The 12,608-nt window shown below is 42.8% G+C and overlaps 1 protein-coding gene across 3 annotated transcripts in view; it reads left to right on the top strand.

Annotated features, from left to right (window-relative positions):
* Positions 1 to 12,381, top strand: part of CEP63 (centrosomal protein 63) — a 58,131-nt gene extending 45,750 nt beyond the window's left edge. For 2 of the 3 annotated variants that reach the window (XM_066598096.1, XM_066598094.1), the window contains 2 exons: positions 7,047 to 7,296; positions 10,734 to 12,381. In XM_066598096.1, the coding sequence (XP_066454193.1) occupies positions 7,047 to 7,296; positions 10,734 to 10,895 (412 nt within the window). In that variant the 3' untranslated portion in view covers positions 10,896 to 12,381. The remainder of the gene's footprint in view (positions 1 to 7,046; positions 7,297 to 10,733) is intronic. The other variant, XM_066598095.1, reaches the window with a different exon arrangement.
* Positions 12,382 to 12,608: the final 227 nt, after the last annotated feature.

Here is a 12,608-nt window from a genome sequence, read left to right as displayed (position 1 = left end):
CAGTCCTAGTAATTGTCCCCCTTAAAGCTGGTTGTGACACTGAACAGCAAATGGCGCAAGATATTTTTTATAATCTTTACACATACGCTTTTATCTCTCTCATTGAAGGCCAAGATTAAAGTCCTCATTATTGTGCCTGACCCCAAAATCAAAGCGACCCTGTCAGCTACCTTGAGCCCTGTAAGCTAAACTTTCAACGCGACACTGGGAGAACGGGGGGAAGTAAGCATTATAATTTCATCACCAGACACAGAGGATCAGCTACTTTGAGCACATAAGCTCAGTAGAGGGCAACTAAGTCACTTTAACCCCTTCCCGCTCCAGGACGTACATTTACGTCCTGGAGCGTCGGGGTATGTATGAAGAGAGGTCACAGGGTGACCTCTCTTCATACAGCGCGGGCGTCAGCTGTTCATTACAGCTGACACCTGCGGGCAATAGCTGCAATTGGCCATATGGCCGATCGCAGCTATTAACCCTTTAAATCCCCCGAACGCCCCCCCGCAGTGAGATCAGGGGAGCCGTGCAGGTGTCATGGCTGCCAGGGGCCTTCTGAAAGGCCCCAGGGCTACCTTGAGAGGCTGCCTATCAAGCCATCCCCGTGAGGTGGCTTGATAGGCTGTCTGTCAGGATGCAGTATGATGTAATGCTATAGCATTACGTCATACTGCAGGAGTGATCAGAGCATCGCATGTTGTGGTCCCCCAGGGGAACTTAAAAGAAAAGTAAAAAAGGATCAATAAAGTTTATTGTAAAAAAAAAAAAATAGAAGTTTAAATCGCCCCCTCTTTTGTCATATCTATAATAAAAAAATCAAAATACATATTTGGTATCGCCGCATCCGTAAAAGTCCGATCTATCAAAGTAGTGCATTATTTACCCCGCACGGTGAACCTCGTCCAAAAAAAAAAAAAACGAAACGGCAAAAATGCACTTTTTCAGTTACCCTGTCTCCCAGAAAAAAAGCAATAAAAAGCGATCAAAATGTCATATGTATTCCGAATTGGTACTATCGGAAACTACAGGACATCCTGCAAAAAATGTTTTTCAGTACAGTATATGGTACTTTAAATAGCAAGATTGAAAAATGCAACTCGTCCCGCAAAAAACAAGCCTTCCTACATCGACGTCTATGGATAAATGAAGGAGTTACGATTTTTTTAAAGGGGGGGGGGGGGAGGAAAAAACAAAAATGGAAGGGGTCATTAAGGGGTTAAAGAGGTAAGAACATGACTTTGTGACCTACTTTTAGCCCTATAAGGTAAACTTATGGGCTCAAGGTAGCTGACCTACTGATTCCGAAGATGTAAATGCTATACTTTCCTTCCCTTCTGTTCCCCTGGTGTCTCTTTAACCTCTTAACGACCAGCCCATAGTGTTTTACGTCCTCCCGAAGTGGGCTTTATTCTCTGAGGACGTAAAAACATGCTTCCTGCAGAGAATAATGCCCCTCGGGCTGTGGACGTGACAGCTCCATGCTGTTGGTGTCCGCAGGTAGCTGACAGCATGGAGCTGTCATCCCGGGCTGTTCGGAGCCCCCCCCGGCATTGCGATCGGCGCTATGCAACGGATAGCGCCGATTGCAAAAAAGTAAATAAAAGTGCAATAAAAGTTAAAGATTCAGCTGCTCTGATGGATCGGATCCATCGGAGCAGCTGAAATTACTCACCGATGTCCGCCGCACGACTCCCAGCTGTCCCGATGCTCCGGGCGCCATAGCCGTCCTTCTGCGCATGCGCGCCAGGCGGCATTACGTCAGCCGCATGCGCAGAAGGCCCGGCGGTGCGAGAGACTTAAAATCTCCTGGCTCCCGGCTCCTGTAGGTAGCCGGGAGGCAGGAGATGTCAGCGGGGACCACGGTGATCGGTCCCCGGTACCGCGATCGCCGTTAAACAACGGATAACGACGATCGCGGAAAAGTGAAAAAAAGTGTAAAAAAAGAAAAGTTTCACCTCCCCTCATGGATCGGATCCATGAGGGGAGGTGAAAATACTCACCTCAGGTCCGCCGATGTCCTCCGGCCGGTGTCAGGACCCCCGCTGGCTTCTGCGATGTGCCGATGCGGCGCGCATGCGCAGAAGCCGGCGAGCCCGGCAAATTCAAAATCTCCCTGCACCCGGCTGTCACAGATAGCCGAGTGCAGGGAGATATGACTGGGGACCGCTGTATGCGGTTTCCAGTCATATGATCACCGTTATCCATCAGATAACGGTGATCATATAAAGTTAAAAAGTAAAAAAAAAATAAAAAAAAGTTAAAAGTAAAAAAAAAGTTAGTTTCATCTCCCCTTATGGATCGTATCCGTAAGGGGGGATGAAATTACGTACCCAAGGTCCCGGATTTGTTCCCTGGTGGGATGTTGATCCGCGGATCTTACCCCAGCTTCGGCGCATGCGCCCGTCAGCATGATGGCGGACGCATGCGCAAAAGTGAAAGATTGCCCAAGAAATATAAAATCTCCCTGCTGCTGGCTACAAAAGGTAGCCAAGAGCCTGGAGAAGTCACGGGGAGCCGCGGTATGCGGTTACTGGTCACGTGATCGCCGTTATCCAATGCATAATGGCGATCATGTAAAAGTTCTTTAAAAAGTGGCAGTTTCATTTCCCCTCACCGATGCGATCAGTGGGGGGAGATGAAACATCTTCTCGGAGGCTTCCGCATTTGAATCCAGATGCGATTATCCTCCATGGACCCTTCCGGCTGCTGCGCATGCACCCGCCGGCAAAATGCCGGACACATTCGCAGGAGCCGGGAAGCCCAGCAAATTTTAAATCTCCTTGCTCCCAGCGACTAACGGTCGCTGAGTGCTTGGAGCAGTGACCGGGGGCCTCGTTGAGCGGTCCCCGGTCACGTGATAAAGTAGCGAGCTAACATTAGGCCGGTCACACATGACCAGAGAGGAATTATGGGTTCTGCATGCGCTTGATCAGCGGTAATCCACGGATCAATCGCATGCATTGGATTACACAATTCCCCCCAATTAGCGGGTCGGAATTACGTAATCCACTCGCAGAAACAGAACACAGCATGCTATATTTTACCACGAATATCTGCGACCTAGAGCCCTTTGTGCTCTATGACCGCGGATATACTCGCACCCCATATGCAAACACATTGTGAACCGGCTGCGGGTACCCGAGTCATCTCTAAGCGACGGCGCGGGAAATGCAAACAAAAAAACGCCTGTGTGAGTAGGCAGTTATGCGCAGTACATTACGCAACCGTACGCAGGGTCACAGCCGGGCTCACAGCTGGAATCCGCTGCAGGCCTCGGCAAGCGGATTCCGCCTACGGCTACGTGAGCCCAGCGTTATTCAGACCGCTACCTGTAATACGCAATTTACAAGAAGCCCCGGGAACGTTCATCTTCCTGCAGTTCCAGGAGCAGCTTGTTGAGCGCCTTCTCTGTGAGACCGCTGCACCGCAGCAAGATTACAAAGCCTCACAGAGCGCCACTTTGTACACCCCATCCCCGCCGCTGAGGTTACGAAATACCCCCCAAAATACATGAGAGGAGGGGGGATACACGGTTTTCTTGCCCCATGTGCCCAGCCCAACCAGCCTCTGTAATTACCCCTGTCTTCGGACATAAAACGCAGTTTATATTATTACCTTTATCTAATATTTAGGGAATGCCAAAAAATGGGGGGGGGGTGGATTATTTTTAGGAAGTCAAATTTTTTCCCGTATAAGTGGGCAATGGGGCCTGGAATTTATTCAGCTCTGCCCTGAAATCCAGCGGGCATTCCCTCCATTATGGGCCTAGCCATGTGTCCTGTAAGTAGATTAGGGCCACAATGGGTATGTTTCTGAACACGGGACAAACAGGGGTATCCATTTTGGGGTGAACGTCTTCATACCTATGTACACTGTACAAAAAAAACAGTTTTTAAATTGACAAAATTGCCAAACAAATGAAAATCGTAATTTTTTCCTTTTGCTTTAGATTCATTCAAATACTTTGGGGTCAAAATGATTCTAGATGGAAGTTGTGGATGCGCTTTTTGACAAAACGACAACTGTTCTAGTTTACATGCTGTGACTGTTTTAACGGTTTTCTTTAGGTTAAAATTCTTTCCGCATTGCAAGTTCATATGATGTCTAGCAATTTTCATGCTGTTGACGCTATGTCAGTTTAGATTGCATTGTTTGATTAACGCTATATACTTGTAATTGTGGAACTAAACCAATAAAACATATTTGTTAAAAAAAAAAAAATATGCAGTACACCCCTAGATGAATTTGTTAAGGGGTCTAGTTTTTAAAACGGGGTCATTTATGGGGGTTCTCTATCGTTTTGGACGCTCAATGGCTCTACATGTGGGCAATGGGGACTGGAATTTATTCCGTTGTACCCTGAAATCCAACGGGTGCTCCTTCCATTATAGGCCTAGCTATGTTTCCTTTAAGTAGATTAGGGCCACAATGGGTATGTTTCTGAACACGGGACAAATGGGGGTATCCATTTTGGGGCGAAAGTCTTCATTCCTATGTACACTTTCCAAAAAAACCAGTTTTTAAATTGACACAATTGCCAAAAAAATGAAAATCGTAATTTTTTCCTTCTGCTTGGCTTAGATTCATTCAAAAACTGTGAAGTCAAAAAAGTCATCATACCCCTAGATAAATTCGTTAGGGGGTCTACTTTTCAAAATAGGGTCACTTGTGGGGGTTCTCCATCGTTTTGGTCACTCAATGGCTCTACAAGTGGGCAATGGGGACTAAATCTCCTTCAAGCAAAATTTCTGTTCCGAAAGCCACCGGTTGCTCCTTTCATTTTGGGCCCCATTGTGCATATAGACGTAATACTAGGGCCACAATGGGTATGTTTCTGAGCACAGGACAAACAGGGGTATCCATTTTGGGGTGCAAGTCTTCATTCATATATGTGCTGTACAAAAAAACTGCTTTTAAAATGACAGAATTACGAAAAAAATGAAAATCGTAATTTTTTTCCTTCGGCTTGGCTTAGATTCATTCAAAAACTATGAAGTCAAAAAAGTCATCGTACCCCTAGATAAATTCGTTAAGGGGTCTACTTTTCAAAATGGGGTCACTTGTGGGGGTTCTCCATAGTTTTGGTCACTCAATCGCTCTACAAGTGGGCAATGGGGCCTAAATCTCCTTCAAGCAAAATTTCTGTTCCGAAAGCCACCGATTGCTCCTTTCATTTTGGGCCCCATTGTGCATCCAAACGTAAGATTAGGGCCACAATGGGTATGTTTCTGAGCACGGGACAAACAGGGGTATCCATTCTGGGGTGCAAATCCTAATTTTCATGTGTACTATAGAAAAAAGTCCTGTCTTTAAAATGACATATTTGCAAAAATATGAAATTTTTGTTTTTCTCTTCTAAATTGCATTGACTGCTGAAAAAAAACTGTGGGGTTAAAATACTCATGACAACCCTCAGTGAATACGTTAAAGGGTGTAGTTTTTAAAATGGGGTCACTTGTGGGGGTATCTATCATTTTGACTCCTATGAGCCTTTCCAATCTTGGATTGGTGTAGGAAAACAAAGTGTTCCTCAAAATGCTGAAAAGTAATGTTACATTTGTACGTCTCCTAAATGGTTAAAAAAAAAAACGAAAGTTTTTCCAATGTGCGCCCAAAATAAAGTAAACGGATGGAAATATAAATCTTAGCAAAAATTTCTATATTATGTTTGCACATATTTGAGATATTGCAGTTGGAAATGTGAAAAAATGACGATTTTTTCAAAATTTTCCCAATTTTGGCGCTTTTAATAAATAAACACAAATTCTATCGGTCTTTTTTTCCCACCTAAATGAAGTACAACATGTGGCGATAAAACAATGTGAGAATCGCTTGGATATGCAAAACCTTTCTGGTCTTTTTCCATGCTAAAGTGACACGTGTCAAATTTGCAAAATTTGGCCTGGTCATTAAGGCGTAAACAGGCTTGGTCACTAAGGGGTTAAAGAGAGTCAGTCACCTTCTTTTAGCTCTATAAACTAAGCTTATGAGCTGAAAGTAGGTGACCCGCTGAGTCTGGAGATGTAAGTAACCTGCTTACTTTCCCCGTTGTTGTCTAGATGGGGTGCTAGAATGCTTAAAGTAAGTGTGACAGATTCCCTTTAAGTTCAATTGAAGTTGTCCAAGAATTCAACAAAATTGCCACTGTTTGTGCAGCCTGTGTGGTGACCTGTCTTAAGATGGCAGAATGCATTACTAGACTGGAATGGGTGTGCGTTTGAGGGAAGGAACCACTGTTTCTTCCTGTTAGGCTTGCCATTCAGACTAACAGGACCACAAAGTGTGCTGTTAGCGCCCTTTTGCATGGGATGATCTGTTGGACACAGATTCTCGACAGGTCGTTCCAGCGATAATCTTTCCTATGCTTTTACACAGGAACAAGCATTACTTGGTAAATGGAGGCGGCTCGGCAATTGTTCTGGCACGCCCGCCTCCATTCACAGGAAATAGGCAGTTGTTCATAAATGAATGACTGCTGTTCACACAGGTTCAGTTTTCCTCATGCAGAAACTTAATGAAGGGGAAGTGAACAAATTCTCGTTGGCTGTTCAGTTGGGGCATGCATTTACACTGAGCGATAATCATTCAGATTCCCGCTGGATGCGGAGGTTTGAATGATTTATAAGCTTGTGTAAAAGGGTCCTTAGGCTCTGCCCCTACCCACCTTCCCATCTGTCCTGGAGGTGCATTCTCCTTTCCTGGGATGGGTTTCCACAGGCTGCATGGATGGTGGTAATTTTGTTTAATTTCTAGAACCCCTTTAAAAACTAAGGTATACATATTCCACAGTGGTAAGTCTAGAGGCTGCATCTTGTCCTGCAATAAGACAAGGCTTCATAACTGTGTTAGACAGCAAAACTTTTTGTGTGGTCCTGAAGCGCAAAAAATAGTTTTTTCCAAAATGGTTTAATGTTTAAAATTCTGATGAGCTTTCTTTAAATCCTCTCGATTTATGAAATGTTTTGATGTGGTATTCTGTGCCTTACAACTATGAAGTAGAAACTGGTCTGGCTACAAACCGTGTTCACAACATTTCTGTAATCCCATAGCCGAACACAAGAATTGTTAGCCAGACATGAGGAGGAGCTGAAGGCACTGAATGAGCGCTTGAATGACGTGTCCCAGCGATATGAGGAGCTCCAGCAAACAGCGCCCTCTAAGCAGGAAGCTGCCGGTGTCCTGCAAGGCTTAAGTAGGACAAGTTCTCTGGAGTCTGTGTCTTCTGAACTCTGCAAGGTTGATGATGGAAATGCTGAAGATTCTCACCAAGAGTCGCAGGTGAAACCTATGTCTGTACTGGTAAGGGTGTAACCTATACTGTTGGACAGTTTCCTGTCTTTTTTTTTTTTTTTTTTTCCATCATTAAATTTTTTTAATTGAGATTAAAATAGTCACGTTTCACATTGATAATCACGTATATATACAACAATTTTAGACATTGTTTACAGTAGTTTCTGTTACACCTGTTGTATATCTTTGTTATTTTTTTTTATCAATTATAAGTTGTTTCAACAAAATAGCATTGCACTTTGTCTTTTCTGTCATCGAAAAACCGCTTGTACCTATTATTATATTAGGTTTCAAATAATTTGTTCAAACAGAAATTGAACTAACTTGAACTAAAAAAAACTAACTTGGCATCTATATAAAATTAGCATATCAAGAGTTTGTGTACTTTTTTCCATAAATCCCAAGATTCCCCATATTTTCCCACAGTTATCTCTAAGTGCCAGCCATTTTTCAAATACATTTTTTTCAGCCATACGGTCTTTGAACTCTCTTATTGTCGGAGAGGCGGGCTTTCTCCAGTGTTTGGCGAGAATTGTCTTTGCTGTCATCAAAGCATGACCTATCATATATCTGCTGTTTGGTGGATATATATCGAATTCCACCAGCAGCATAATTAATTTTGCATCTCTCCGTATGTGGATCCGTAGCATGACATCTAATAAATTGAGAATTACTCTCCAATAATCTTTTAATTTGGGACATGGCCAAAATATGTGTGAGACACCCCCCCCCCCCCCCCCCTCTGACCACAATTTCTCCAACATAGACCATTTCCATTTTTGAATCTACTAGCTAGCAGTGACTGAGCAAAGTACCATCTCATATTTATTTTCATTTGCACTTCCAGAATGCCCAAACCTTTAGTGGAGTTTCCCGCTGCTTTTATATGATTTTTGATGCTTCAATAGCTATTCTTTCCCCCGGTTCCTTTTCCCAGCTTAACATATGTGGGTTTTCTTTCGTCAATTTATTTCCTGTCAGTATGTCGTTAAAAATAGTGTGATTGGCTGAAGCCACGTGTGTTTTAGCCAATCACAGCCATTCAATGATGTCATGGCTGCCGGCGTGTGTATTAGCTTTCTGGAAGCGGGGATTTCAAGCCCCGCATTCAGAAAGCAATGCTGCGTCGGGGACGAGGAGCGAGCGACATCCTGCCGGAGCGCGACAGAACGCGGGGGGAGGTGAGTAATGAATTTTTTTTTTTCTCCACTGTATACCGGCGTATAAGGTGACAGTTGGGGGGTCGTCTTATACGCCCCGTCGCCTTATACGCCGGTATATACGGTACTTCTTTCTGCGGAAGATTATACTTGGAACTAAGTTCTTCAAAGGATTTGATTTCATTTGCGGATAATAAATAATTTATCCACTTCATACCTCCATCCTTCTATTTCCTTCGCTCCAAGTCTGATATATAAAGATTTAAGGTCTTGAGGGGTAATGGGGGTTTCTTAAAAGTGCCATACACAGCCAACTTCTGCGTGCGCTCTTTCCAGGCTTCAGTTGAGGCCACTGTAGGGGGTGGCATATTTACCTTCAGTAATTTCAACTCTGGGAACTCTGACATTACTTCTAATATCCCTGCATACAGTAGTGATTGACCTGAGGTAATTTTTGCAAAACGTTTTTCCATGCCTACCCATCCCATTTCACTCATTTGTTTTACCCAGCTTCTGTTTAGTTCAATAACATAACTTTATAGTATTTTTCTAAATTGGGAATGTCTGCTCCCCCACCCCCACGATGCATAGCTAAGATCGACAAAGCCAATCGCAGTTTCTTACCCCTCCAAACTAAGCCAGACAGACAGTTTTCTGTTTTTAACTTCACTTAGACACAACGATTATCGGTCAAAAGTTGTCTTTTTAGCAACTTTTGAGCCATAAACGTTGTCATTTACATCGCAAGATGATCGCTCAAACGTTGAGCGATCACCCTGCATTCCGGAGGATGCAGAGAGCAAGCGGGGGATGGGGGGGTCGCTTGTTCTCTGCATCCAGCTGTTCCCCGCTGGGAGCGCCCAACTGGGAGGATGCAGAAGACAAGCGGGGTGTCTCTTCTTGCCTTCTGCATCCAGCTGTTTCCCGCTCGGAGCGCCTGGCTGTTACACAGCCGAGCGCTCTGAGCGGAGGATGCAAAAAACAAGTGGCATGGCCCCGTACGTCTTCTGCATCCAGCTGTTCTCTGCATGGAGCGCCCGGCTGTTATATAGCCGAGCGCTCTGAGTGGGGTATGGAGAACGCAGCTGGACAGCTGCGTTCTTCATACCCCGCCTTTCATCAGGGAGCTGGATACAGCTGAAACAATAGTATCAGCTGTATCCCGCTGTGAATCCCTGATAAGACTCATCGTTGTCTTTCAGCATGCTGAAAAACGACGATGAGCGACGGGGTAACGAAAACTGCACGATATCAGTGCAGTTACATACAATAATTATCGCTCAAAAGACGGCTTTGAGCTATTTTTGAGCGATAATCGTTGTGTCTAAATGGGCCTTAACATTTGTAGGGCTCAGAGAAAGAATAACACTGGGGGACAAAAAATAAATACGTTTTTATAGTGGCTAGACTTTACCCCCGTTGTGACGATACGCCCATGTGAATGAGCCCTTAGGGTGAGTTGTTTTTTTTTCTGGTCGAACAGTATTTTTGCTTTTTTCTATTTTAAACCAAGTAATATCTTAAAATAAAACTAAGTCCTAATTGACAAAGGAGGTGGCCATATCGTTTCCACAGATTACACTCCGCTATCCTCCTTTTACCTCTTTGCAGTATGGAACTCGGAGTGGGCTGGAAGGAGCAGTACAGGATGCAATAGTTCAGCTCAACTAAATCGGAGATGTTAAATACTGTTCAATTATTTCTGAATCTATTGATCAAACAGTGCGAGGAGATGGCATGCTTGTCCGTTCTTTTTTTTTTTTTTTCTTTTCTACACCTTAAAAATACTAAAATGTATTATATTAATCTAAATATGAATCCTTATTCTTAATAAATTGATTAAAAATTATCCTCCTATAGTTTAAGAGCTTTTCCTAGTGTTATGTTTTTTGCTAAAAATATACAACCCATGTTAAAAAATAAAAAACCAGTATAGACTCTTCTGTCTCGGTTCCCCTCTAGCTTGGCACCTCCGCTCACCCCTCTGGTTCTGTGTATACAGGTTGCAGTCAGCCTATTGATGGGATCAATCACAGAGCTTAGCGATTAACCATAAAGTAATGACCCATCGACAGGCTGACTGCTGCCTGTAAACGCAGACCCGGCAGGGTGAATGGAAGTGCTGCAGTGAGCCAAGATGAGTGAGTATAGGATGGTTTGTTATATTTAATGTGAGCAGTGTGTTTCTAACAAAAAAAGGGGAAATACAATTAAATAAAGTGGCACTTAAAAGTGAAAGTCCTTTTCTTGGTTTTCACTTCATACACTCATTTTCTAAATTTGCAGCTCCCATTGCCACCCTCCTCCCAACCAAACACCATTGCGTCAAGATTCCTTCAGGAGGAAGAGCTGCGGTCACAGGATCTTATTCAGCGCCTGGACTCTCACATTGAGGAATTAAAGCAAGAAAGTCAGCAGACAGTACAGCGCATCATCAACTTGAGATAACTTGCTTCTTAAAGAAGTGGTCTCCAGCCTGTCATGGTCTCCAGCTGTTTCAGAGCTACTGCACTCACCATGTCCTGACAGCTCCAGTTGGACACCACTGTAGAGGAAGGTGCTGACTGTAGTAAGTGTGGGTGCTGCTCCTTATTTTCTTTACAAGATGTCAGTGACAAGAAAGTTGCATGCCTCCATTTTTTTACTTTGAGACTATAGATGTCTTATGAGTCACAGATTGTGTTTTAAAGAGATTGAGCCAAGTTAGTAAAGTTATCCTTTGTAAACAGGATAAGAGATAACTGTATGGTCGGTGGGGTCTGACTTCTAGGACCCCCACCAATCTCGAGAACAAAGGAATGAAACTGCAATCGCGCATGCACACTGCAACTCTATTCATTTCAATTACAGTATCAGAGATTGGCAAGCCTCTGTACTCAGTAATTTCCAGCACTATTGAAATTCAAGGAGCGGCTTCATTCCTTTCGATAGGGAATAAGTTTATAACTTGGTGAAACCGCTTTAATGTGTTTTTGCAGTTTTTCTCTTTTTTTTTTTTTGCCCCTCATTCGATTTCAATATTTACATAGACCACGTAAAAAAAAAAAAATAATGCTTACATAGAGAAACCTGTAAAAGCCTATACACGGTCTAATGAAGATTCTCATATATGTTGCGAAAATAACATGCAGTGAAATCTCTACAAAACGCACCTTTTTGAGTAGACTGCCCCTTCATGTAGACCAGATGTTTCTGTGATCCATTTTTCTATGGGCTGTGTATACTAGCCTTTTCTTTGAGAAGTCCACACCCATAGAACACCGTTTTCACCAGCAATTTGGGGTAATTGGCTTAGATTTTTCACTTTATATACAGTATATAGCCAGCCAGGTCACCAGTAAATGATCACTGTTTTACATACATGTATTACTTGGTTGAGCAATTGGTAAAGTTTATCTGCTAACAGGATATTCTTTATTAACATGTTAGACTCCCTTTGTGTTCATTTTTTAAAAGTAGTGCATCTAATTAAATCTGCTTTGAAGTACCGTAACTATTAAGCATGTGGAGTCTACCAACTACTCAGTTGGCGAAATAGAAGATTTTGGTCACAAAAGACTTTCTCTGCACTTAAATCTATAACCGCCATGGAAACCGATGAAAGAGAGCTTGTGCACAACCATATCACTGCTGAAGGGGGCAGCCAGAGCTACTTGTTCTCAAGATCTTTTGCCGGACCCTACTACCAGACAGCCACCTAAGTGCTTCTTATGACACGACTAATTAACTTAACCTCTTGTAATTTAACACAGGTCCGTAAAACCTACATATCTCCTGTGATCCCAGCTTCCTATGATATGTCTGTACGTTATATGTTGACTTCTATTTATTAAATATTTTTATATTTTTACTATGCAAGCCTTAGTTTCTTTCTCAAGTAAAATTAATTTTGCTAAGTACATCTAGCAGCTCACAGTGTGTGTGTGTGTGTGTGTATGTGTGTATATATATATATATATATGTGTGTGTGTGTGTATATGTATATGTATATATATATATATATATATATATATATATATAGTGATTGCTTTTCACATTATTTAATTCCTGAAAACGTCATTTGAAGCTGTTAACATTCTCTCTTTTGATTTGTGTATATCTTTTGTATTTATGCTGTTTATGTACGCTTATTTATCATTACAACACACAAATTAAGAAACT

The sequence above is a fragment of the Eleutherodactylus coqui genome, chromosome 1, assembly GCF_035609145.1.
Source record: "Eleutherodactylus coqui strain aEleCoq1 chromosome 1, aEleCoq1.hap1, whole genome shotgun sequence".
In the NCBI taxonomy this organism is placed as follows: domain Eukaryota; kingdom Metazoa; phylum Chordata; class Amphibia; order Anura; family Eleutherodactylidae; genus Eleutherodactylus; species Eleutherodactylus coqui.
Note: the sequence above shows the minus strand (reverse complement) of the source record. Positions and strands in the feature narration are given on the sequence as shown.